The sequence below is a fragment of the Panthera pardus genome, unplaced genomic scaffold, assembly GCF_024362965.1.
Source record: "Panthera pardus isolate Hobbes unplaced genomic scaffold, ASM2436296v1 HiC_scaffold_17, whole genome shotgun sequence".
Classification (NCBI taxonomy): Eukaryota; Metazoa; Chordata; class Mammalia; order Carnivora; family Felidae; genus Panthera; species Panthera pardus.
In genome coordinates, this window is record NW_026526732.1 from 149375006 (window position 1) to 149401373 (window position 26368).

General features: G+C 51.5%; 4 protein-coding genes across 8 annotated transcripts; 2 read left to right on the forward strand and 2 right to left on the reverse strand.

Annotated features, from left to right (window-relative positions):
- Positions 1-545: 545 nt before the first annotated feature.
- STK19 (serine/threonine kinase 19) lies at positions 546-6465 on the reverse strand. Of its 2 annotated transcripts, XM_019438730.2 has the most exons (7): positions 6240-6465; positions 5974-6110; positions 2751-2846; positions 2286-2425; positions 1380-1477; positions 1125-1272; positions 546-979 (listed from the first exon to the last, which is right to left on the reverse strand). In XM_019438730.2, the coding sequence occupies exons 1-7, from the start codon at positions 6337-6339 to the stop codon at positions 934-936; spliced, it is 765 nt and encodes a 254-aa protein (XP_019294275.2). In that variant the 5' UTR covers positions 6340-6465; the 3' UTR covers positions 546-933. The 2 variants fall into 2 exon arrangements, with proteins under 2 accessions (XP_019294275.2, XP_053761188.1); XM_053905213.1 differs by lacking the exon at positions 2751-2846 and having other exon boundaries at positions 6240-6446.
- Positions 6466-6514: 49 nt separating this feature from the next.
- DXO (decapping exoribonuclease) lies at positions 6515-8879 on the forward strand. 3 transcript variants are annotated; one of them, XM_019438777.2, is made up of 7 exons: positions 6515-6794; positions 7014-7382; positions 7553-7788; positions 7877-8096; positions 8214-8349; positions 8491-8585; positions 8668-8879. In XM_019438777.2, exons 2-7 carry the CDS (start codon positions 7027-7029, stop codon positions 8816-8818), a joined length of 1194 nt encoding a protein of 397 aa, XP_019294322.1. In that variant the 5' UTR covers positions 6515-6794; positions 7014-7026; the 3' UTR covers positions 8819-8879. The 3 variants fall into 3 exon arrangements, with proteins under 3 accessions (XP_019294322.1, XP_019294318.1, XP_019294321.1); XM_019438773.2 differs by having other exon boundaries at positions 6516-6865; XM_019438776.2 differs by having other exon boundaries at positions 6516-6766.
- Positions 8880-8936: 57 nt separating this feature from the next.
- SKIC2 (SKI2 subunit of superkiller complex) lies at positions 8937-20270 on the reverse strand. The gene is made up of 28 exons (XM_019438762.2): positions 20159-20270; positions 19977-20080; positions 19253-19362; positions 19036-19153; positions 18834-18948; positions 18639-18713; positions 18302-18355; positions 18012-18202; positions 17705-17833; positions 17335-17480; positions 16609-16755; positions 16393-16477; positions 16097-16203; positions 15384-15530; positions 15210-15306; positions 14807-15019; positions 14614-14724; positions 12639-12869; positions 11788-11925; positions 11484-11621; positions 11235-11339; positions 10747-10894; positions 10525-10651; positions 10164-10374; positions 9898-10008; positions 9600-9818; positions 9267-9407; positions 8937-9178 (listed from the first exon to the last, which is right to left on the reverse strand). Exons 1-28 carry the CDS (start codon positions 20178-20180, stop codon positions 8978-8980), a joined length of 3741 nt encoding a protein of 1246 aa, XP_019294307.1. The 5' UTR covers positions 20181-20270; the 3' UTR covers positions 8937-8977.
- A 39-nt stretch (positions 20271-20309) lies between these two features.
- On the forward strand, positions 20310-26366 carry NELFE (negative elongation factor complex member E). Of its 2 annotated transcripts, XM_019438778.2 has the most exons (11): positions 20310-20479; positions 20921-21003; positions 22427-22496; positions 22600-22745; positions 23235-23309; positions 23432-23469; positions 23657-23994; positions 24114-24258; positions 24413-24467; positions 24715-24817; positions 26055-26366. In XM_019438778.2, the coding sequence occupies exons 2-11, from the start codon at positions 20929-20931 to the stop codon at positions 26150-26152; spliced, it is 1143 nt and encodes a 380-aa protein (XP_019294323.1). In that variant the 5' UTR covers positions 20310-20479; positions 20921-20928; the 3' UTR covers positions 26153-26366. The 2 variants fall into 2 exon arrangements, with proteins under 2 accessions (XP_019294323.1, XP_053761187.1); XM_053905212.1 differs by lacking the exon at positions 20310-20479 and having other exon boundaries at positions 20559-21003.
- Positions 26367-26368: the final 2 nt, after the last annotated feature.

Here is a 26368-nt window from a genome sequence, read left to right on the forward strand (position 1 = left end):
GCTCCTCCCCTGGCCAAACTAAGCTGGGAAACCATGTGACAGGCAAGAAATGCAACTGGCCCTAGGCCCAGTATTTGGAGGGGGTAGGGCACACACCCCAGGCACCTGGGTCTCTGAGAGAATCTGAGGAAATCCTGGCTTGGAGTTACATATTGTCCTTCCCTGTTAACCCCTCTCACCCCAGAGCCCTGGGAAGCCCCCCTACTGCATGTATCTGCGTACAGGTATATATAGAGATGGTCCAGTAGGCATGGGCAGAGTAGAGACCAATGTGGCTCAGCACGAGGGGGCACAAGACACTTCTCTCATACCACAACCCCCACAAAACCTGAATGACACCAGGCCTTTGCTTTGTGTAGGCCGTAACAGAAATTCTGTGGTTTAGGAGATCGGGCATACCTTCACCATCCTACAGGGAGAACCGACCTTAATGTACTTATTTCTCTGAACAATGAGGCAAAGCTCAGGCCCAAATTTGGCTTGAACTCTACCCCCAAACAAGGCGCCCAAATATACATCACATTAAACAAAAGACATCCAAGAAATAGCACAGGCAGAGAAGTACTTTATTTGCAATGTTAACCCAACATGTAAGAAAAGAGAACTCTGCCCTCCCTTATCAGCCTCCCCAGAAATTCCATTTTCCTATCCCAAGAGAGTAACAGCAATACTTTGCTGCATAAAAGGCAACAGCCATGGCCTTGGCATGGTTTCTGGCTCCACTTCCACAGAAGGGCAGAGAACCATTGCCCAAACCCCACCACTGGGTCAGAGCCCAGGTAAATAGCAGCAGTCACATCTGACCCTTTGTGCAGATGCAAACTCAACACCCATCCTGGCTCCCAAGGTGACCCTGTCTCAGGCACCACTGGACAGTACTCCTGGATCCCTCTCATCCCACTCCAGGGAGGTATGCAATGATGAGCAGAATCCTCACGTCTCTGGCAGGCGGAGGAGAGTTCCAGAAGTGGTGGAGACACTGTAAAAGAAAAGACAGGGCTGGAACAAGATACTCAGGCCAACAGTCTGGGGAAAACTCAGAACTTGGTCTGGGCTAGTCCCAGAAGGGAATCCGACCTTGGGCCATTGCTCTGTCATCTACCAGAAGCTGGGGGTACACTCACCAGTCCACCAGCTGGGCCCCAATGAGATCATGCACGTGGTAGGTGAGGCCAAGTCGCACCGCTGCAGGCGCCCGCCGGCCCAAGAGCTCTGATAGGAGTAGCTCCCTGTACTTGGCCTTCCGGACCATGCCGAGGACAGCCTGGCGCCCTGGAGAAGTGGCAGAGGAGAGGGGAAAGGTGAGTAAGGCTTGGGCCCTGAGGAGCCACTGAAAGCTGTTCTTGAGGGACTGAGGGCTTGAGCTGCGAATGGAATACCTTTAACAAAATATTTGATGAATCTCCCAGCTCCAGGCACAGCTAGCCACCAACTCCCAGCATCTCGGACAGTGAGGACTCCAGCATTCACCAGCTGCCTAAGAAGGGTGGGAAGCCAGGAGGAGGCCTCAGCTATGAAAACCATCTCCCTGCCCACTGATGTTTGGACACTAAGTCTCCACAAAAACGTGGGCAACCCTGCAAGGGGACTAGGTAACAAAAGCCCACTCTGGAGTGCTCCTCTGCCCACACCCTGCTGTTCAGTGCCCCGTGCCCTTGCCTCCACTCCCCTTACCTGGATTGCCCCCCGACTTTCTTCTCCTGTATTACTTGTTCACTAAAGCAGCTTCTCCTCGCAGAAGCCCTCCTTGACCACATGCCCTGACACACTCTCAGTCCAACCCCTGAGGAGAAATGAGGGCCTTTCTTCTGTGCTCCTGCCCCTGCCTACACATGCCTCAACACGGCTCCATCTTACTAAAAGGTTTATAAAATGCTTTCACATGTACCATGGGTTGCAAAATAGGGAGCCTGAGCCAGATAAGGCCCCCTGAAATGGTATTTTTACTTTACCCTTGCCCGGTCATTGTTTTTTAATGTGAAAGCTTTAGGGGCATCTAAGCTCCTACCATTTCTTCATTCTCTTAGTTTCAGCAAGATCCACAATAGGCATTTATGGTGCCTGCCAGGCCTCTAAATTCATTGGATTAGCCACCCAGATCGCCTGAATTTTAGTTCAAGGCCCCAGTAGGATAGGCCTCCTCTCTTGGGGGGAGTACAAATTTAGGGCATTATACTAAAAATAAGACTCCTTTTTTTGGTAGGTGCACCAGAAGGAAAAGGATGGGATCAGAGGGAGGCAGAGAAATGTCAGATGCCTGATTCTGTTGATGCCCCAAGTCTCACGTGATCTCTGGGTCCCTGAAGCCGAAGGTCTGTGTCATTTGGTCCTGCTGGAAGCTAAGATCCCCACAGGCTGGAAGCACTGAAGCCAGAAACTTCTGCACTGCCCCAGCATATGGTCGGCCATCACAGGCCTTGAGGACCTGGAACCAGAGATGGGAGATGTGGTGTGGCTCCACCCTCAGCCACGGACCTCCACCTCCAGGACATTACTCTTCCTGTTTTCTCTTTCGCTCATGTCTTTCTACTTCTCATACTTTTCCTCCTTTTCCTCTCCTTCATATTACCAGAACCCTGTGCCCTCTCTGTGAGATGTGGAGTAGAATTGTCTCTTTTTCTTTTTATTTCCACTCTCCAATTTCCCTGCCTACCCCCCACACCCATCTCTCTCTCTCTCTCTCTCTCTCTCTCTCTCTCACACACACACACACACACACACACACACACACACAAAACAGTTACACGCACTCTGGTCCTGTAGTCCTCAGTGAAGATAATTCCATGAGCGTCCAAGTCAAAGCCTAGCTGGATGATTCTGATCTCCCCCTGCTCTTGAAGCTCCTTCTGTCTCCAGAGAGATAGGAGTAAAAAGAAGGGTATCAGGGTAAGATACTCTGCTATACTCTGGGCACTTTTGGGCGGGGAGATTTTATTGCCAATACTGGGGAGTTTTTCTCTAAGCAAAGGACAAAGTGTGGGGAGAGAATCAGGTAGATTATTAAATAGTCTTTTCAAATCAGTTACCCACCTTCCCATCCACCCACCTCATCCGTTGCCTATCAAACAACCAATATATATTTTCTAAGACCAATCATATGCCAGACACTAAAATAAAATAGTGATTAAGACGTAGGCCCTGTCTTCAAGGAATTAACAGTCTAGATGTGGGGTGAGGGAAGGTGGGAAAGTAGGGAAAATATTTGAAGAGACAATAGCAAACCCATAATCGCATAAGTATATTAATCTACCTTTCATAAACTCATAAACAGACAAAATAATCAGTACAGAAATAACTTTCATTAATACCTTCAGTTACTAAGAAATTGATAATTAAAGAAAACATATTCTCTTCAAATATACATAGAATATTTAGCAAAACTGACCACATAGCACAAGGCAAGTCTCAATAAAACTCAAATGACTGAAATCATACTGTGTATGTTCTCTGGCCACAATACCATTTGTGTCAGAAATCAGTAACAACGAGGTAATATGAAAATGCTTCAAATTAAGACATACATTTATAATTAACTCTTGGTCAAAGAAAAAAATCACAAAAGAAGTTAAAACATATTTTAAGCTGAATAATAACTAAAATATGTGCCCAAACTATATACATCTGCATGTACTTAAGATAAACTACAACCTGACAAGCATATACTAGAAAGGAGGAGACGATGAAACTAATGGGGGGGGGGGGGGAAAGTAAAATAAACCAACAGTAGAGGGGACACATTCATAAAATAGAATGCATATGAGAGAGTAACAAAGCTAAACATTAATTCATTGAAAGATTATTAAAACTGATAAGCCACGGGTGAGACTGATCAAGAAAATGGGGGAAGGAACTAGAAAAAGCACAGATAGTCAATAAAAAGAATGAGAAAAGGGTAATCACTACACATCCAATAGACAATAAAATGAACTTTACACCAATAAATTTGAAAATTCAGATGATAAATTAACAAATTCCTATAAACATAAAACTTTTTTCCCTAGAACAGAAAAAACAGGACATATTTATAAAATAGAAATCTATGAAATTTACTGTAGCTATGTGAAACTGAGAAGAATCTCAAAAGTATTCATCTAATAAGATATAAATACATACATACAATAGGATTTTGTTTAGATCAAGATCCAAAATGAATAAAACTGAGCTATGTTGTTTACAGGTAAACACATAGGTGGTATATAGAAAATCCAAGGAACAATTATCACATCAGTGAGGATCACAGTTACCTCCCAGGGACAAAAGTCATGTTGACTGGAGACTGATGTATGTGGATACTGGCTGTGTTCTGTAGTCTGCCCTGGGTGGTAGTTAAATGGGTATCTGCTTTATAAACATTCTGTAAAGTGTGTGTGTGTGTGTGTTTATATTTTCCTTTGTGCAATTTTTAAAGCTTTTTTTAAAATTTAGGCTAACATCAGTAAACTAAAAAGAACAAATACTCTATAAGGAGTGGTTCCATCTAACTCACTTCCTCATGAAACTGGAGCTAGTCTCCATCTTCCTTTTCTTTCCTCTCTTCCTCCTGACAGGTTGCCATTAATTTTCCGCCTGCTAAACCAATGGACAGACTTTGGACATTATTTTACTTGATCTCTTTACCAACCATTGCCTTAAACCACAGGTTCTAACACTGCCAACTACTCTACCTCCTTGAAAAATCTATTTGCTTTCTCAATAGGCCTATTCCTGGGTTCCTCCTACCTCTAGCAATTCCTTCTCAGCCTCTTCCACAGACTCCTCTTCCTCTGCTTTCCCCTTACATCACTAGGAATCACATGGGACAGTAATTCAAAAATGTAGGTTCCCAGGTCCTACCTCAAGAGATTTTAATCGGTTAGCCTTAGGTGAGTCCCAAGAACTTGTATTTTTGAATAAGCAGCCCAGTTAAATTTTTTTTTTTTTTAATAGTAGGTGATTCTGATACAGGTAAAACTCAGGACGTACTTTGAGAAACACTGCCTTAAATGCGGTTATCTCTCAGCTTTATAGATTTGGCCCTTTCACTCTACACTTGAGGTCCTTAACCTTGGACTCCAGAGGATCTGTGAAAAACCGCACATATACCTTGTATGTATGGGGCATATATGCATTTTTCTAGAGAGAAAGAGCCATAGTTTTCATTATCTTTTAAAGTTTATAAAAAGGTTAAAAGTTACCCCTCTACTCACTCTTCCTACCCAATCTCACCCACATCCACAGACTGAACCACTGCTCACATCTCAATGACTTCAATTCTACAGCACTGGCCCAGAATTCCCTCCAGTCCCTCATATCCAACACACTTGCCTTTGGATGTTCCCCATGCACCTCCAACTCGTACAAAATCAAACATGTCATTTGCCCCAACAACTCAGCGTCCTCCTACTCTGTTCACTCACCACTCATGTCTGTCATCGAGAAAACCTGAGTTATCCCTGACTCCTCTTCCCACTGTCCACATCCCTCACCTCCACCCATCCTCACCCTCCCTACTACACTTCCCTAATTTAGAACTTCACCAGTTCTCTGCCGCATTGTCTTCCGAGCCCATCTCCCTGCCTCATCTCACTCCCCCCAATCCACACAACACCCGTTCCTTCTGCTGGTCAACATTCTCTCCTAGCTCCTCGCCTTCGGTGTAAGGCAGAAACAACACTGATGCACAAGGTCTGCGGCAATCTGACGTCTGCCTGCATTCCCAGCGCTGTAAAGCTCCAACTATGCCCGGTGACTCAGTTTCCCCAAGAGATTAGTTCTTCCACTTCCACGATGTGGCATGCTCTCTACTGCCGGCGGGTCTTTTAACAGGGTCTGTGGCATTTTCCTAGGCCCCGTAGTGCCCGGCCTGGGGAGACCTGACGCCTGCAGAACCGCAGAGCGGCTGGCTGACCGCCCGGGTGTCTGAGTGATGGGGGCCCTCGGGAGCGCGCTCGAGGCAGGGAAGAGGCTTCCGTCCGTCGCTCCGACGCCCCTCACCAGCTGCCGGTCGGCCGCCGTCCGGTCGGGCACGAGGCTGTACACCTGGCTTCTCAGCGCGATGGGCGGCAGCGCGTCCTCGAACAGGCCGCGCGGGAACAGCTGCACCAGCTCGGCGACGGCCGCGCGCGCGGACCCTAGGCGGAGAGACCCGGTCACCGTGACGGGAAGGGGGCGGGGGGCGCGGCGCTCCCGTCAAGCGAGCCGGCGGGCAAGGCGGCTCCCAGCAGGGCCCTTCCGCCTCGGCACAGGGTTGCCACGCCTACCTGACTCGCCCCTGAGGGGGTCCGCCTCAGCCTGCCCCTGTTCCCGCCGCCTCTTCAGCCCAAAGGAGTCCGGGACCAGACGATGTCTCTTCCGGCTCATATCCCGGGGTCTCAGGTTGCCAGGGAAGAGATCGGTGTTGAGGGAAGAGGACGCGAAGACGTCGTCTTCCGGCGCAGAGCAGTGACGTCGGGCTCCCTGGAGACCGGTCGGCCGGGTGGAAGGACTACGTGGGACGAGGAAGGTGTCAACTCGCCGTCTCGGCCCAGCCAGGAGGAGGGCCGCCGCACGCCTGCTCGGATTGGCTTCCTCCGCTGGCACTCCGGGACGGGAACGCGTAGGCGGCGCGGCGGGCTGCGGGCGGCCGGGTCGTGGTCCGCCTCCCCGGGTAAAGTGCACCTCCTGCCCGCCCCCGAGGGGGTCTGCCCGTCCCTGTCGCCGAATGATTGCGTCTAGGAGTGCGGAAACCACCCTTGCATACCTCCCCGACTTCTGGACTCACCTGCCGTGACGTCTTAGCTCCACAGAGGTAGAGGTCGAGGTTGGCGGGCTCTGAGGTAACCAGATCCTCGATCTGAAGCCCAGGCAGCCTTCCTCAGCTGAGTTTGGAGCATCTGGAGGTGGGGGTGTAAGTCAAGGGAAAAGGTGGGATGTGCACCTAGCCTTGGTTCTGTTTCAGGACCAGAGCCTGGCCATCCGGAGGCCAGCTTAGTCCTGAACCAGAGTCCCCCTTTTCCGGGCCTCCTTTGTAAAAGGGTAACTTCCCAACCCCCCAGTTCTCAGGACCTCATGGATCGCAGAGGGACCAAGAGAAGAGGGGAAAACATAGAGGTAGCTGAGCCTCGGAACAAACTCCCCGGCCCAGCACCCTCAATGCCCACAGACCCCGCCCTGTACTCTGGGCCCTTCCCTTTCTACCGGCGCCCTTCTGAACTGGGCTGCTTCTCCCTGGATGCACAACGCCAGTACCATGGAGATGCTCAAGCCTTGCGCTACTACAGCCCACCCCCTACCAATGGTCAAGGCCCCAACTTTGACCTCAGAGACGGATACCCTGATCGATACCAGCCCAGGGACGAGGAGATCCGAGAGGGGCTGGATCACCTGCTACGTTGGCTCCTGGATCACCGAGGCCAGCTGGAGGGGTGAGCAAAGCATAGCACACAAGTAGATCTAGAGACCTGCACCTACCCTCTAAAATTAGGAGAGTGAAAACTGGAGTTCAGTCTTTGGAAAGAATTTAGGATATTCTTTGGGGAAGTCATCTGAGTTAATCCTTGTGTCAGACCTTCAGCTTCTAACCCCTCCCTCTCAGGGGTCCAGGCTGGCTGGCAGGAGCCATAGTGACATGGCGAGGGCACCTGACAAAATTGCTGACGACACCATATGAGCGGCAGGAGGGCTGGCAGCTGGCGGCCTCCCGCTTCCAGGGGACACTGTACCTGAGTGAGGTAGAGACGCCGGCAGCTCGGGCCCAGAGGCTTGCCCGGCCACCCCTCCTCCGAGAGCTTATGTACATGGGGTACAAGTTTGAGCAATACATGTGCGCAGGTGAGAGTTGCCCCTGCTCTGTAGCCCCCTCCCCCTTCCCCAGAGACTGAAAGCCCCCACCCCTGTTGCTGCTTCTCTCCTTGTGCAGACAAACCTGGAAGCTCCCCGGACCCCTCTGGGGAGGTTAACACCAATGTGGCCTTCTGCTCTGTGCTACGCAGCCGCCTGGGAAACCACCCTCTGCTCTTCTCAGGGGAGGTAGACTGTATAGACCCTCAGGCCCCATCCACACAGCCCCCCACCTGCTATGTGGAGCTCAAGACCTCCAAAGAGATGCACAGCCCTGGTCAATGGAGGAGCTTCTACAGGTTCAGGATGGGGGTGGGCAGGGTGAGAACCTAGAACAGACAGCTGGAAATTGGACTTGGGGGAAGAGGCTGGACGGTGGAGGAAGGGTCCTACTGACCCCTTGCCTTTCCTGACAGACACAAGCTTCTGAAATGGTGGGCTCAGTCATTCCTTCTGGGCATCCCAAATGTCGTTGCTGGCTTCCGTAACCCAGAGGGTTTCATCTGTTCCCTCAAGACCTTTCCTACTATGGAGATGTTCGAGTATGTCAGGGTAAGGCAGTGGTGTTACAGCTCCCACCTATACCCCCACACCAAGACCACAGGTCCAGTGTCCCGGGTCACAGTCCACCTTGCCCCTTCTCTGGCCTCACCTTCACTGCCTGTGTTCTGCCTCCTCCTCGGCCCTCTGCAGAATGACCGTGATGGCTGGAATCCCTCCGTGTGCATGAACTTCTGTGCCGCCTTCCTTAGCTTTGCCCAGAACACAGTTGTCCAGGACGACCCCAGGTGAGGCATTCATCTGTCCCTGCCCTCCGGGTCCTAGAAGTTTGCCTCCAGTCCTCAACTTGTGACTCCATGTGCCCCCTAGGCTTGTCTATCTCTTCTCCTGGGAGCCTGGCAGCCCAGTCACAGTGTCGAAACATCAAGATGCACCCTATGCCTTCCTGCCCACGTGGTATGTGGAAGCCGTGACACAAGACCTCCCATCGCCCCCCAAGACGCCTTCCCCCAAGAACTGAGACTTCAGAGGGGCTGGTCCTGTCTCCGTGTGCACAGATAAAAGCCTATTTCTAGGTGGTTCTTCCTGCTGTGTTTTTTGCGCCGAGTTGTCCCTGCCCAACAGTTGAAGTACACACAGGTGGTTTGCTGTTTTATTACTACATTTTTACACAGGCCACTCACTGAGTGTATAGGCTGGCCGCAAAGACGATGTCCCTCCGCAGCAAAGTAGCTGCCGTCTCCATCTTGGCACCTAGCACAGGTTCTCCTACCAGGCGGGCCGCCCCCCTCAGCGAGCGACACATCTCGGCCAAGCGCTGGATGCAACGGACCACCAGGCCCTCGGGAGTCCCCGACAGCCCTGCCAACTCAGAGAAGGGCTGTGGGGGAAGCAGGGTGAGGACTGAATGTGTTAGACCTGGGTAGCCTCTCCCCTAGCCAGCCATCCACAAAGCCCCAGTTACTCACCATGCCCCGGGCCCACTCGTACACCACCTCCACCAGCCCAAAATTCAGCTCCCCGACAAATTCCTCCACAGTCTGGTTCAGGCCACAGGCCACCTGGACCTCACCAATCCGCTTGGCCACAGCCCGGACACGTTCTACTCCCTGCAGATGGCCAAGGAGAGGCTCAGACCCTGCCTTCCTTCTTTAGGAGTGCGGAGCCCCAGGTCAAGGAAGAAGCCATTCCAGCTCTTTGAGGCACTTAACAGGGCTGGAGGGTTCACCTGGGGAATACTTGGGGGTGGAGATTGGGAATGCCACAGCCAAGGGAGAGAAAGTGGGGTGGGTGTCCCATACCTGTTTGAGGGTGCTTGGGAGCTGCTCCCCAGGGTCCCCAGGGCTCTGGCAGACCAGGCCAGAGAGCAGGGCTGCAATCTCTTCTGGCCGCAGGGCACTCAGAGCGTTGTCAAACATGAGCTCAGTGAGAAGCAGCTCGTGACTGCTCATGGCACAAGCCACCCGCCCTGCCAGCTTCACGGTGCCCGCCTCGTCTACATAACCCAGGGTTCGGAGCACCTGAAGAAAGATGGTAGGTGTTGGGAGCCTGTTCTCTTCTCTGTCACTAGCCCCCTGCCCCTACCCCTGCCCCTCCCACCTCTACTCGCTGGTGATACTCTGGGAGCAGCAACAGTGACTGATCTGACAGCAGGAAACGTAGTCGCTCCATCTCCTTCTGTATCTGCATTCGCTCCTGCAGCTTCAGGTACTGCAGAAAGCCAGCAGCAGAAGCATGTTAGCCTTCCCCTTGCCCCAAGGCAGGAAGGCACTGAGGACAAGGGCAGAGATGGGGTGGCTGGTCTAGAGGAGAACAGAAGGGAAAATTCCCCCTCTGAGCTTGGGAGCTGGCATGCAGGACTCTACCTGGGCAGAGAAACGGGGACTGTGCACACACTGAGCCCCCCAGATCAGCTCCTCCAGCTTCCGGGCCCGGAGCCCTCCCTCAACCACTGACACATCCTTGAGCTGCAGGTCATTGACAGGGTCAAGGGTAGGGGGTCCCGCTGGGTAGGCCTGAGCCAAACGCAGCAGTTCCTGGACAGCAGTGGTCACAGCCGCAATGGGAGGATCCTTCCTGAGGAAGGAGCAAGGTCTTAAGACCTAGGGCAGAGTGTTCCTTTCCAGAGAAGCCTTCTCTGGCTGGGGAGACACCCCAACCACCCCTCCCTACACCCCATTACATGGTCCCCTCCCCAGGAAAAGGATCTCCCCAGCCATCTCTGACTTGAATTTTGGTTGCTGCCTCTTGCTGAAGTCCTCCAAGATCTTCTCCCCATTCACCCGGAGCACCTTGGTGGTGATGGCAGCAATGTCTCCTGGCTGGAGCTTGGCCACTGTGTGGTCACAGGGCCCTGTGAAAAGGGAAGAGCAGGGTCAACCCTTGCCGTGGACCCAAACATCCTGCCTACACTGCTGTCAAGAACCCGGACATCTGCCCCATGCTCACCTTCAGGCAGGAACAGCTTGAATCCCACAAGGTCATCTGGGTAGGGCACATCTGGGGTGGCTGGTGCCCTCTCCTGTGGGTCCTCAGACACAGGCTTATCACACAAGATCAGGGTTGTAAACACCCTGCTGGTGGAATTTGAGGAGACCTAGGGTAGGTGGGGAGGCCAGGCCAGGGCAATGTGAGGAGTGGACATCAAAGATAGAGACCAGGTCCCCACCCTCAGGCAGGGACCACAGAACAACTGCAGAGCCCATCAGTATGGACTGGTAGCCAAGTCAATCTGAACAGTCTTCAGGGGTGGGAGGGAGGAGGGTAGTGGGGGCAGGGAGGACAAGGAGGTAGGCATGAAGTGGTGGCGATGGGAGAGAAAGGAGGGCAGGAGGGGAAAATGAGTGCACTGCTATGACTACAATTGCTCCCACCAAGTAAGGAAGGTGGGAGATAGGGCTCCCTCCCTCTGGGGTCTAAATTTCCATTGCCCTCACCTGCAGGATAACACCCAATGTGTTATGATACTCCTGATTCTTCACAACCACCACCCTTCCTGCTGAGAGAGATTTCAGCCCATTCACAGACTCCATGATGCGTCGCTGAAGAGTGGGGACATGCACAAAAGGGATAATGAAGGAAGCATCACAGGGACACTGAGAATAGGTTGGGACTAGGTTCAGGAGCACCCAGTGTGTGGCATTCTCTTCCTCCCTTCCTCCATCACCCCCACAACACTCATTCACCTGGATCAGGCTCCGGGTCTCTGTCAGTTCCTCCCCCCAGCTGTAATACTCAGGCAGGTCAACCAGTTGGCCAGTCGTATCAGGTTCCTCTAAGGTCCCTAGTCTCTTGGTCAGTTCAGCTAGAGCCTGTTCATGGGCCTGGGTGGAAGTGTGGCAAGGTATGAAAGGAGAGTCTCCAGGCCCAGGACACCACGTTCCCCACCTTCACCCCACCTTCTAGGTGGTCTCTAGATATCCACCTCTCAGCCTGGCTTCCCTTGTCCTAACATGCTGCCGGGTATACTGGTCATCCCAACCTCCTCACCTTGCTGTCCTTGCGGGATGGAAACTCGGAGAAGCTCCTCTTCATCATGTCTTCCACCCTGAGGGCGTCCACCCGCAGCAGGTTCAGGATCATGGTGTATGTGAGGCGGAACTGAGATTGCAGCTGCGATGGCTTTCCCTGGGCCACACCAGAGAAGCAGTGAGATTGGCGTGGGACCTGCTGCCACCCAGCCGGCCCTCTGGGGATCGGCTCTGCCCGTAGCAGATCTAGTCCCCATGCTGTGACCATGGGACCCTAGACAAACTGCTTACTCACCTCCTCTGCGAAATAAGGGAACAAAACTAAATAAATAGACCCTCAAAGGTTTTACCTAGTTCTGTCTTCACAATGACAAAAGACCACAAGGGGTGAGATTCAGTCTAATCCTTGGATTTGCTTGCTCTGACCTTGGTTTCTCCCAGGCAAAAGAAAAAAGTACAGTTGACCCTTGAACAATAGGGGTCTACCTACACGTGTATTTTTTTCAATAAATACTGCCCAGTTCTGTTAACTATTTTCTCTCTCCTATAATTTTCTTCACAACGTTTTCTTATCGCTAGCTTTATTATAAGAATGCAGCAAATAACACATATACGAATAGGTGTTCATCATCTGTCTGTTATTGGTAAGGCTTCCAGCCAACAGTATAGGCTATTAGCAGTAAAGTTTTTCGGGAGCCAAAAGTTGTATGTGGATATCTGACTGTGCAGGAGGTCAGTACCCCCTAACCCTACACTGTTCAAGGGTCAACCGTAGAAAGAACAGAGAGGGGAAGAGGGTTGGAAGAGAGAATCCAGCAGGTCCCCAGAGCTGGGGCCCTCCCAGCTCAGCCTCATACTGCCCTGACTCACCATCATCATACGGTGCAGGTCTGCCATCTCAGGCACACGGCCCTTGCAGAGCAGGATGACAGTGCCGGTGGGGTCCAGGCCCCTCCGGCCTGCCCGACCTGCCATCTGCACATACTCTCCAGGTAGCAGATCCCGGAAGGTGGAGCCATCGTGTTTCCGCATAGAGTCAAACACCACTGTTCGAGCAGGCATATTAACACCCATGGCAAAGGTCTCTGTGGCAAACAAGACCTGGGATGGGAGAAGATCAGTAAAGGGGCTACACACAGACACCCAGCCCTGGCCAAGTGTACCTTACTCTGTAGCCAAGGCTGAGTAGGCACCAGGCGTGGTCCCAGTTAACTCACAGGATCTCATTTAATAACTCTCAGAGCAAAACTATAGAGCAAGTACTATCATTTTCACTTTGTCTATCTGGCTACCTACTTCTTTTCTTATAACCCCCATATCCAATTCCCATCTCCCCACCGTCAATCATCCCAATGTATTTAGAGTATCTTTTTGTGTGAATGTGTTCTTCCAGATTGTATCTTGTTTTGGGTGCATATAATTCATGACTTGTGTTAAAGGCCATTATACCCTAATTCAAAAAGATATACATACCCCTATGTTTATTTCAGCATTATTTACAATAGCTAAGATATGGAAGCAACCCAAGTATTCATCAATACGTGAATGGATAAGGAAGATGCAGTGTGTATGTTAGAGTATTATGTAACCATAAAAAAGGATGAGATCTTGCCATGTGTGACAACATGGACAGACAAATAGGGCAGAATGTATGCTAAGTGAAATAAGTCAGAGTGAAGAAGACAAATACCATATGATCTCACTCATGTGGAATCTAAAAAACAAAACAAAATAAAGAAACAAACAGCAGAATCAGACCTATAAATACAGAGAACAAACTAATGATTGCCAGAAAAAATGGACAAAATGGGTGAAGGAAAGTGGGAAATACAGTCTTCCAGTCAAGGAATGAGTAAGTCACAGGCATAAAAGGCACAGCATAAGGAATACAGTCAATGATATCCTGGTAGCAGTGTATGGTGACAGACGGCAGCTACAACTGTGGTGAATACAGCATAAAACATAAACTTATGTTTATTTTATAAACAGACAATGAATTACCATGTTGTACACCTGAAACTAATGACACATTGTGTGTCACCTACACTCTAAACAAAAATAATTAATTAATTAATTAATTAATTAGCTGATTTCTCCACATAGTGTTTTCAATGCCCATCCCCATTCCTGTGGTTATACCTAATCCATTGTTTCCAGCTCCTGCAGAGCACTGTGGCATGCATCCCATACAGTGACCTCCCTGCTCTCCCAGTGAAGGGTACCTTGGTACCGCTAGCACCCTACCACAAGATTACAGCCAACAAAGGAGAGTGGACATGTTCCCTCAGAGACTAGGGTGAGAACTTCTTCGCAGTATATATCCAGACATGGAATTTAGGGTCAAAGAGTACATTGTACATATTTTTGCCTCATGAATGCCAGGGTGCACTCCAGACAGGCTACACCTATATAAGAGTTCCCATAATCCTCTAGTCTCCTACATCTTTGGCAACACTTGGCCTTAGCCAGTTTCCTAAATTTTACCAGTCTAGTAGTTATAACGTCATCTCTCGTGACTATTTTAATTTGCATTTTTCTGATGACTAGTAACTTTTTGTATGCTTGCTAACTTTTCGGGTTTCCCTTCTGAATACCACCTGTGCCTATTCTGTGCATCTCCATTTTAAGATAGCAAAGCTAAAGTTTGGGACGGTTAAGTAATCTGCCTGGGGTCACACGGTGAGTAAGTAGAGAAGCCGGGATGCACACCCAGGCAATCTGGACCTAGAGCCCAAGCTCTTAACCACCGCACGGTCCTGTCTGAGCCCTGCCCCTCCACCCTCTGGGCAACCCGTAAGGGAACAACGAGTGCTCTGAAGAGTCCCTCTTCTACCAGTGTGTGTACCTTGACCAGGCCTCGACTGAAAAGCATCTCCACGATCTCCTTAAGAATGGGCAGGATGCCACTGTGGTGCACACCCAGGCCACGGTGCAGGAGCTCAGACATGTGCAGGACCTGCAGGGAGCCAAGGCCCATGATCAGGGATAGGGTGGTAGAGAATCCTATCCCCATCAGTCTTCAAGACCCCCATCCACACCTGGGGCAGCTGGCGGTCAGAGCCACGGAGGCGAGCAAGGCAGCGCTGCAGGAAGAGGTGAATTTCACTCTTCTCTGAACTTGTGGTGAGGTCCAGGGAGGTGAGGCTCGAGGCTTGCTCATCACAGCGACCCCGCGAGAAGGTGAACACGACCACAGGCAGCTGCGCACGGGTGCGGAGGGAGGCCAGGAGGGATAGGTACACACCGCGGTCCTGGGGAAGGGGGCAGAAAGCGGCAAAGGTTGAGTCCCTGAACCAGTCGGGGCCAAAGTGAGGAGAGGGGAGGTAAAGCAGTATCAAGTCAGATGGTACTCAAAGCTCAAGTCCAAACCTCTAGGGAACAAGGGAAGAATGGATAGAGGAGAAACAGGGGCCAGCAGGCACAAACCCTACCGGTTCTCACCTGTGCAGGCCCCCCCTGATGCGTGGGCTGTTTGGCCCCAAAGGTCTGGGCATGTTTGCTCATCCGCTCCTTCTTGGCCTCCACAGCTGCATAGTACCTGGGGCACAGGGAGGGTCACTGATCACAGTCACACCCGGCGGACTCAGCCCTGACTCTGCCCCATCGCCAGCTTACCCCTTTGTGTGGAAGGCACCTCGGGAGTCCAGCAACAGAAAGAGCTCCCCCTGGGTCTTGGGGCTGTTCCCCGTGAAGAGATAATGCTCCAGGGGTACGGGACGGGCAACAGTGCTGATCACATAGATCTGGCGCCGTTTCAGTCGCCTGAATGGGTAGAAATGAGCAGGTCAGTGGCAAGAGTGCGAGAAGTAACCCACTTCCCCACCACCTTCCCCCTCCAGCTTCACCCAGTCTTTTTTTTTTTTTAGTTTTTTTTTAATGTTTGTTTATTTTTGAGAGAGAGAGTGAGACAGAGCATGAGCAGGGGAGGGCCAGAGACAGAGGGAGACACAGAATCTGAAGCAGGCTCCAGGCTCTGAGCTGTCAGCACAGAGCCCGACATGGGGATCAATCCACAAACCATGAGATTATGATCTGAGCCAAAGTCAGACGCTTAACCGACCGAACCACCCAAGCACCCCAAGCTTCACCCAGTTTTTTCTGAGAGCCAGACTGGAAGGTGGCCCCATCATCCCATCTCCCAAGACACAAAACGATCTGGGTCCAAGTGGGGTCCTGCAGTTGCCTGAGTCAGACACGTGCCCCAGCCCCAACCCTCCCTCCTCTCCACCCTCAAGACACTCTCCTTGCTGTGGCAGTCTTCACCCCCACCCCTAACCAAGGAATGCTGCAGCCCCCTTCATCCAAGCATCCCAGGGCACGCATCTCACCCGATCCAGTCAGCGAACTCAAGGGCATTGGGGACGGTAGCACTCAGAAGGATGATGGAGACATGGTCAGGGAGCATGATAAGCACTTCCTCCCACACAACCCCACGCTGGGCAGAGAGAGAAGACCGGTCACTGTCAGCTCAGAGGGGACTGCCCTTCTGCCCCTGGGGATGCGCCCAGAGTTACATTTGAGGGCAAAGAAGGCAGTTAAGGTCCGCAAAGGTGTGTGCACCAGGATGTGCGATCTAGACCCACAGGAGAGAACTACTGGGGTGTGGGGCCCCCAGGCCTCTTACCTCAGCATCGTTGATGTAGTGAACCTCATCAAAGATGACCCACTCTAGGTCCCGGATGACATCTGAACCGCTGTACAGCATGGAGCTGGGGAGAAGAGGCCAAAGGCTGATTCCCCAGTGACTCCTGTCTCCACCCTGTTCTCAGTCAACGTGCTGTCCAGAGCAGCCTCACCTTCCTGACCAAAAATCCACCCATGTTAAGTGCCTATCTCTCACCGAAGGATCTCTGTTGTCATAATGAGGCAGGAGGCCTCTGGGTGCAGCTGTACGTCCCCAGTGAGCAGCCCCACATCTCCAAAAGTGTTTCGAAAGTCTCGGAACTTCTGGTTACTCAGGGCCTTGATGGGCGAAGTGTAGATGGTGCTGGGAAGAGGGCATGAAGTCAGCACCACCTCCTGGTCAGCACTGCCCTTCCACCCCAAGCCCCCACAGAAGCATGCCAGAACCCAGGTGCCTCCCTTCTCCCCCTGAACTGGCCTCACATTCTCCTTCATGACACGACCCTGCAAAAACTCTTCCTAAGCTGACCCAGGTCTCCTTTTTTTTTTTTTTTTTTTTTAATTTTAAACCTTTATTTATTTATATTTGAGAGAGACAGAGTGCGAACAGGGGAGGGACAGAGAGAGAGAGAGGGAGACAGAGAATCCCAAACAGGCTCTGCACTGTCAGCCCGATGTGGGGCTCAAACCCACGAACCATGAGATCATGACCTGAGCCCAAGTTGGATGCTTACCCAACTGAGCTATCCAGGCACCCCACGCAGGTCTTCTAACTGCTCTCCCCGCCACATCTTCCCACTCCACTCCTGGCCCTATCTCAGTCTTTCCCCAAACCTCCCATCTGAAGGATGAGGTAGCGGTGGGGAAGAGATGACACTTAGAAAGGGTGCAGAAGAACACAGGGCCAGCTGGTGAAGGAAGAGGCTGGGGAGGGGACCTATACCGTGTCATGTGTTTCTGGGCAAGGGCAATGGCATATTCAGCCACAACCGTCTTCCCCGCAGATGTGTGAGCTGCTACAAAGACAGAGTCATGCCGCTCCAAGTGCAAGATGGCCTGTTTCTGAAACACATCCGGCTCAAATGCCCACTGTGGGAGAGAGAAATAGATGGGGGCCAGGCCGGAAAAAGGAAAGGGGCCCTCCTGCCTCCAGTTCTAGGGGCATGCAAGGTGGCTCTGGCATGCCAGAGCGAAGCAAGGCTGGGAGTGAGGCCCAAGACTAAGCTAGAAGGCATCTGGCCTCGGTGGGGAGAGGAGATGAAGGGAGCAGCGGGGAGGAGGTAGGGGAACATGTGAGGACTGGGCCACACTACCTGGAAAGCGGGCTGGGGAATGAGGCGGTAGAAATCACCAACAGGGGAAGTGACATCCACGGGAATAGCCCACTGCTCCTGAGGCAGGGGTTTGGGGGGCTCTGGGGGGGATTCAGCTGTGGATGCTTCCTGGAAAAGCCAGGGGTAGAGGTGATAAAGATACAGTCAGAGAGCTCTCTGTTACCACTCCTCCCCAAAGATGCTCCTGTTTTCCTCTTAGACCCAACCAAGCCAGCCACCCCACCCCCACCCCCAGCCCCCCAGTAAGGCCTCTTCTTTCCTGCCTCAACTGCCCAGAACCACCAACCTTCAACACTAGGTCCTCCAAGCTGCTTGCTCGGGCCAGGGAAGCACTGCAGGGGGGTGCTGAAACAGTGTCTCCTCTGGGAATTCCTGGCTGGCCCACTGCCTCACTCTCATCCTCATCACCCCCCCCCAAATCCAGAGGTTCCAGCAAACGGCTGAGGCTGAGCAAGCCAGGAGCTGGAGCCGGGTGATCTGAGGAGCAAAGGCAAAAAGTGAAACCTGGTCAGGTCCATCTCTGTTCCACTGGAGAAGGCCACCACTCCTACACTCCACCTCAAAACTAAAACTCACCCTTCGGTGCAAAGTCCACACCTTTCTTGAAGCCAGGTGGGACAGTAAGAAGATCTGAAAAACAAGGACAAAGAGAATCAGCATTAGTGCACAGAGTCATACGAGTCATACGATACCTAATGCTACAGGATGCCATTCACAGCAGAGACATTGAAAATGGGGTTCTTTGCCATCTTTCCAACAGATGACAGTAAAGACTATTATGACAAGGGTGCCTTTCCCTAATTTTCTCAAAGGCACAGAGGACTAACAGTGGCCCACTGATAGGCTTGGGCCCCTCTTCCTCAGGGCTGACTCACAGCCCTACTCCCAAGGGTCCATCCTGGTACCACCTCACCTTTCTCAAAGTCTATCTCTTCCTCAGCCTCCTCCCGAGTGCTCATATCTGTTATGGTAGGCTCATCCATTCCACCTGGGGAGAGGGTAGACAAACAGGGATTCATGGGGTGGGGGTGATACAAGATGGGTGGGGAACCCTTTCCTGGAGACTGAGAGCACCCTCTCCTACCATCCCATTTTCCACAAAAGTCACCTGGCCAGAAAGGGTATTGTGTTGGATTCCCCCACAGGGACTGGGAGACGGGCCCTGGGGGCCGGCGAAGAGACAAGGAGGTGGTGGCCGATAGGTTTGTATTCTCCAGCAGGACCTGAGGCAAGAGACCACAGCCCCAGTGAGGCTGAGCTTGCCTCAGACCCTTTCCCAACTCTGCTTCTTACGGCCCCTGACCTCTTACCTCTTTGTAGCCCAGGATCTGGCCTGTGGTCGGGTGTCTTTGGGCCTGAAGGTCTGAGGGGACTGGGGCCCCCAGTGTGGCCAGGAGGGACCAGGGATCCATCTTCCTCTGCCATTTTCTGCAGAAAATAAAAACACTTTTCAGGTCTTCTTTCTCTCCTCTCCCAGTTTCCTTCAGGGGCCTATCTCCCTAGTCCAGGCCCCTCCAGACCCCTCACCGGGCCGAGTGCTCCACACCATGCAGAGGCAACCAGGCTGGAGATGATAAAAACAACTGCTCTGTTTCCTGCTGCAGATCGGGGGCACAGGGAGGGAGGCCATGGGGAAGCTGGTAAAGGACGAGACGAAAGGCATTAGGTAAGGAGAGAACAGAAGACATAGACAAAAAAGAAAGTGATGTGATTTGCGTTGAAACCAGAAATGGTAGACATTCTAGACCGACTAGGACTGTCAAGCTGAAGCAATGTTTTCCAAAGATCATCTTGCTTTACAGGGCAAACTACCTGCTACTGATTTACCTGGAGCAGTGGTTACTAAAACAGTATGATACAACATGAAATACAATCATTCCACAATCTCTGGGGCTGCGCTTAAGAATTTGTATTTTTAAAAATCCCCCATCCCCACTAATTATGATGTACACTTAAATTTGAGAACCACTAGTTTTAGGAAAAGGGGGCCCAGGACTAAGGATGAGAGTCAGGGCCTCAAAGGCTAGCCACCAACAAAGTGCCCTGGTGCTTGGAGACAGGTGACTCCAAAAAGAAAAAACACATTTGGAAGCACAATCCACTGGGCTGGGGTCTGTCCAGCACAAGGCAGGCCCAGATGACAGGAATCCAGAGACAGGAGAATGAGGTTATGCTAGGGTCCAACAGTAAGGATGGTGGAGGAGGTTTTAAGCTCAAAGTGGGTCAAAGGTTAGGGTCAAAAGTCACTCACTGTGCTCTCTGGAGCCCCAGGCACATTCAGCAGCTCCCAGTGCCCTGTGCATCCCAGCTCCACAGGCCGAAGGGGCAGATCCAAGGGATCTGGAGGAGGCAGCACTACAGAGGGAAGGACAGAGGTCAAAGGTCAAGGGCCACCCCCCTTAACACTCGTTCTTTCCACCCCCTCCCCCTCACCAAGTCGCTCCGTCTCCATCATCTTGGAGCCCAAGCAGCTGCAGAGCAGACCGGAAGTGCAACGAGACTCCTAGGGGTAAGCCCCGCCCCAAAGCGGGCGGAAGTGGAGGCGACTTCCGTCACACACCCCCGCCGGGGTGGGGATGAGCGCTACCGAGAGGCTGACCTGAGCCGGGGAAGTGCCGGGCGGAAGTGTGTAGCCTTGAGCCGTCTTGGTTACCGCGTTCTCCACCCCTCGCGACGTCATCGCTCTGAGCCAGCTCTCCGTTGCCCGCGCGGGCGCCGCCCGAGACCGTGGGACCCCGGTTACCGCCCCCTCAGGTAAGGTGTTCTCCTTCTCACCCTTCGCCCCTTTTTAACGAGCTCCTTCTCTCTTCTTCCCCTTTTCGTTGCTCTGAGAGCGCTGCGGGGGTTCCACTGCCTCCTATACCGTTTGGACCCCGCGGTTGCCATACTAACCCCAGCGGGGGTAGGGGGTGTCTGATGCCATCGTCTTGGCGACGGAAGGGGTGCTTCTCCCTTCCCGGGCCACTTGGTCCCTCAAGGCGCTGGTGGCCGTGATTCCTGGAGAGAAGAGGGAATGCTGGTTGAATCCGACGAGCGGGGGCTTGGATGGCAGCCTGGTTTAAGCAAGGGGTAGGGAGAGGCAAAAGACAGGAGTAGGTAGGCCTGGAAGGGTGCGGTTGGGTGCAGTGTGGACGGCGTGTGAACCCTGGGCGGTGACAGTGGAGAAAGATGTCTTGGGCCCTGCCCCTGAACCAGGAGCCACCATGTTGGTGATACCCCCCGGACTGAGCGAGGAGGAGGAGGCTCTGCAGAAGAAATTCAACAAACTCAAGAAAAAGGTGAGGGAGTGTGTGGGGGCGTGGCCCAACCTTTCACAGACTCTACACTCTTGAGAACACCTGGGGTGAGTGTGAGGGATGGGGGGTTCTTCCAGCTCATACCTGGAGACATACCTCCTCTCCGCGAAGCCTCACAAGGGGGCTCTTCCCAAGTCTTGATGTATGCCTTCTCTCTTTTCTGTGTATTCTGCCATCGAGTTGTCTAACTTTTCCATGGCTTTTAGTACCACCACAGGGGTGGTAATCTTCAGGTTTGTTTTTTTCAATTCTATCCGAGCTCTTGCTGATAGCCTGCAGATTCCCAGTGTTGCAGCTAGCTATCATCTTTCTATCTATTCTAACTTAGTTCCTTTTCTTGATCTTCCATATAGGACTGACTATATTCAGTTTTCCCATGTGTTTGGAATCGAAATCTCTTCTCTGACATCTCCACTATTTGCATGGCCAAACGTTTGCCAAGTCTTCTTGATTCTTACTCTGAAGTAATGTCTTTTGTTTATTTTTTCCCGTGTATTCCGTAGATCAAGTTTTTGCTGACACTCACGTAGTCTGTTGTAATGGTTTCTCAAGGAGCTGCTCAGTGTGTTCTTGGACAGACTTCCTTCACTCTTATTAAAATGAACCACTGAAATCAAAAAAACTCTCTCTTTTTTCTCAAAACCTGTAAGTGGTTTCCCATTGTCTATACAACACAGCCTTACCTTGGCATCTCTTTCTAGTCAGATAGAACTATTCACTAGTCCCAAAACATGCATTCCCAAAGCCTTCTTATTTCCACATCTTTTTCAGTCTGTGTTCTTTGTCTAAAATGCCCTTTTCTTTCAATCTGTTTTGCATAGTTTCTACCCAGGGTCCAGTTTAATAGTCATTTGGCATCAGATAATCTTATTTGCTCTCAGCTACAAGCAATTTGCGCCTCTTACGATCGCTCTTGATAATTGTGTCTAATGGTCTTATTTCTCAGACTGTAAACTTCTTAAGGGGAGGAACAATGTCTCATACTCTTGCATACCCCTGTTACAAAATAATGGCGTGTCCTCGTTAAATATGCAGGGAATGAATGGATGAAGCCCCCTGAGAAAGGCATGTAGGCTTGTGCTTACTTATAGCTCATATCTTAGGGTTCTGGTCCATGGTCAAATTCCTTTTCTTCCACTTCAAAAACTGAGGCTCGGGAAAGCCTCTGGATACAATGGTTTGGCTAGATTACGTATCACTGGTATTGTAAATGATCCAGTGAATCATGTGTGAGTGGTAGTGCACTCATGAGTGCACTCATGTGTCAGTGCACCACTCCAGGGACACCATTTGCATTGTTTTCTGAGAAAGGCGTCCCCTGGAGTGAAGTGTCCAGGGACCTTGGGAGAGGACCTAGCCAGGGACTGGCCCTCACCAACCCCTCTCTTCTCGCTCTCATTCCCAGAAAAAGGCATTGTTGGCTCTGAAGAAGCAAAGTAGTAGCAGCACAGCCAGCCAAGGCGGTGTGAAACGCTGTGAGTGACGGGGGGAACTGGGGATAGACTGGAAATGGGCAACATGGCTCTGACCTCTCTCAGAGCGTGGCCAAAATAATGCCTCCTTCCCTCACCACTCCAGCACTGTCAGAGCAGCCTGTGGTGGACACAGCCACGGCAACAGAGCAGGCAAAGCAGCTGGTGAAGTCAGGAGCCATCAGTGCCATCAAGGCCGAGACCAAGAACTCGGGCTTCAAACGTTCTCGAACCCTAGAGGGGAAGTTAAAGGTGAGCACAAGCAGAAGGATTGTTCAGGGGACCCTTGACTTCAGAGGGCGTCCTTCCAAGTTGGAGTGGAGGTAACATTTAGGGGGAAAGTAATGCCTATTCAGTTCTGGGAAAATTGTCGTACCAGTCCGAGTTTCAGGTTTCTTATCTGTAAAATGTGAAGACACTGACTGACTTCCAAATTCCGTATCTCATACATTCTGTGGCACATATTCGAGCTCCTGAGTCTTGTTGTTCTGAGAAGTTGAACAGGTTGAAGATGTCAGCAGGTCCAAGAAATGTACAGATAAGCTAAATACTCTGTGTATATATTAGGTCACTTATGAAAAACACCACATAATCAAATAAGAAATGCGCAAAGGAATTAAAAGGGAGGATAAAAGGCCAGAGGAAAGCCAAGAAGAGGGTGAGGGAAGAGGAATCCCTTCTGTCCCATGGTTAGGCAGCCTTCTGCTCTCACATTGAAGTAGACCTCTACGACCTTCCCAGGACCCTGAGAAGGGGCCAGTCCCCACTTTCCAGCCGTTCCAGAGAAGCATATCTGCTGACGACGATCTGCAGGAGGTATGGTTCTCAACTCTCTGTCCCTGAGAGGTTGGGGAATGAGGAAAATGAGAGACCCACATATTTGGGGCCACATGCCATCAACTAGGACTCATCTTAACTGTCCTTGGTTTCTTTTGCAGTCATCCAGACGGCCCCAGAGGAAATCTCTGTATGAGAGGTTAGAGAGCTAGAGAGAGGACTGAGTCCCAATTGGGGGAGTAGGGGAGGTCAATTGCCTGGATCCTTGGGAGGTTTAGGGCTGGAGTGGAAGGAGCTGGGGCTGCAGAGGGAGTGTTGAGTCTCCACAGGGTTTGGGAAGATGAAGTAAAGGGCCCCTTTGATCCTCACTATCTGCCTCCCCCCAGTTTTGTGTCTTCCAGTGATCGGCTTCGGGAACTAGGGCCAGATGGGGAAGAGGCAGAGGGCCCAGGGGCTGGTGACGGTCCTCCTCGAAGCTTTGACTGGGGCTATGAAGAACGTGGTGGTGCCCACTCCTCAGCCTCCCCTCCCCGAAGCCGCAGCCGGGACCACAGTCGTGAGCGGAACCGAGACAGAGACCGAGATCGGGAACGGGATCGAGACCGAGACAGAGACCGAGATCGGGAACGGGATCGAGACCGAGATCGGGAACGGGACCGCGATCGGGACAGGGACCGCGATCGGGACAGGGACCGTGATCGAGAACGAGAGGGCCCGTTCCGCAGTGAGTGATCTGGGCTGGTAGAAAAAGTGAAAGGGTTTAGGCAGGTCCCACTAAAGTGGCCTCTTAAAGTGGAGCCTGAGATGGGTTGCACGTTTTGACTGTGACTCCTGACCCCACAGGGTCGGACTCGTTCCCTGAACGCAGGGCCCCTCGGAAGGGGAATACTCTCTATGTGTATGGAGAGGACATGACACCCACCCTCCTCCGTGGGGCCTTCTCTCCCTTTGGAAACATCATTGACCTCTCCATGGACCCACCCAGAAAGTAAGGATGGTAGTGGGACAAGATGATAAGTCCTGGGAGGACCTGGGTTTGAGGGAGAACACCAGCCTATCTCCGGTGGCCTATGAGCACTGGGTTTGGTTGGGTCCACAAGAGCCCATAGGCCCTCTACTGATCCTGTTTTCTCTCATCCTAGCTGTGCCTTCGTCACCTATGAAAAAATGGAATCAGCAGATCAGGCCGTTGCTGAGGTTGGGACTTCCCAGACCTGTTCTTCCCATCCCTACTGCCATCCTCATGTTTTCTCTTTAAAACACTGGGAGCCAGGAGGAAATTGTTTCCTCTTGATAGAGGAAGTCTTTTTCTATCCACACAAGAAATGTATTCTTAGATCCTTAGTCTGTTCCTAGGATGGCAGCTCTTGGAAATTCTCCTTTTCTTTGTCTGTAATGTTTCCCCCCTCCCCCATCCTTTACCTCCACCCCTCTTCTTCCCCAGCTCAATGGGACCCAGGTGGAGTCCGTACAGCTCAAAGTCAGCATTGCCCGCAAACAGCCCATGCTGGATGCTGCCACTGGCAAGTCTGTCTGGGGCTCCCTTGGTAAGAATGGATTCTTCCTCTTTCATCCTCTTTCCCACAGCTCGCCTCCTCTCTTTGCTCCCCTGCATGTCCCAGGATTCCCTAGAGTTGATAGATGTCTGGATCTGTGTGGAGGCCATGGGAATGAGAATTGTCAGACTCTCTGTCAGTTAGAGATGGAAGAAGATTTCTTAGTGTGAAGGAGAGAGAAGGATTGAGAACAACTCCCGAAGCAGTAATAACTGGAACAGGGAAGAAAGTGGAAGTGAGTGAGGTTAGTGAGTGAGGTTAGTGAACACGACCGTGTTTATTTTGAGATGGAGTATAGTTGGCTTTATAAAATAAGCATTTGAAATTAGAGATCTGGAACTTGGGTGTGAAGTGAGGACTGAAAACATGGATCACAATCCTCTGTATCACAGAGTGGCTGCGAAATGGTAGTAATCTCAGGGAAGATTGAATTTGAAGAAAAAAATTACGCAGGCCTGGGCCTGGGGGATATTCAGGGAGCAGCATCAGAGGCCATTAAAACCAAAGAACACAAACTATGGAACCTGGGTAGTGATAGAAGTGTCAAGGTACAAAGATCCAAGAGAATGGAGGCTGGCGTGGGGTGAGTGACTGTAGTCCCAGAATGGCAGGGATAGAATCCTCCGAGATGAGATGCAAGAGGGACATGTTGATGTAGGGAGGAAAAAAAGAAGGGGAAGGAACAACCTGAGGCTTGAAGAATGTTTTAGGCCAAAGCCACACCCAGAATGAGCTCCCCTATTGAGGCTAGTAGCATTTCTTAGTGTGAATAGCCCACTATACCTGTTGGCTTTCCTGGCAAAGGAGTTAGGCAGAAAGGGGCGTTCAGAGCAAGAGTGGCCCTCCAAACTAAAAGAAGGAACAAGAAATGACTAACATGTCAACAAAGGGCTACAGAGATCTTCTAATTTTTAATATTTTGATGTAGTGGGTTAACATCATTCAGTTATCACAACGATTACCTTGGGGAGCTGTTCTAAGAACAGAACATTCCTTGCAGTATCTGCATGTGCCACATTTTAACAGCATGTGCTCCTTGCCATGGGGATGGGTTGGCCTAAGGGAGCCAAAGGGAGACAGGCCAGCCTGGCCACCAGAGGGCAGCATTGAAATTGGGCTTCCAAGGGCCAAAGGCAAGGAGTGAGCTGGTCAGACTCTGAGCCTCTGGCCTCACCAGTGCTCAGATGCAATGCTTCAGACCTTAACCAATCCTTTCCTCCCTCCCTAGCTGTCCAGAACAGCCCTAAGGGTTGCCACCGGGACAAGAGGACCCAGATTGTCTACAGTGATGATGTCTACAAGGAGAACCTTGTGGATGGCTTCTAGAGAATGGAGCTGGATTCCGTGTGCCTCATCTGCGCCAACACTGGTCTCAGTAAAACACTGAGGTGGAAGCTCACACATCTCCCTCAGCCTCTGGTTTTTCAGCACTTGGGATTGGGGTTGAGCCTTTAAAAACGGCTGTTAGATTTTATCTCAGTTGTAACACATGGCCAGTGCACGTTCCCCTCCCCCTTACCCCAAAAGGATCTTGAACACAGG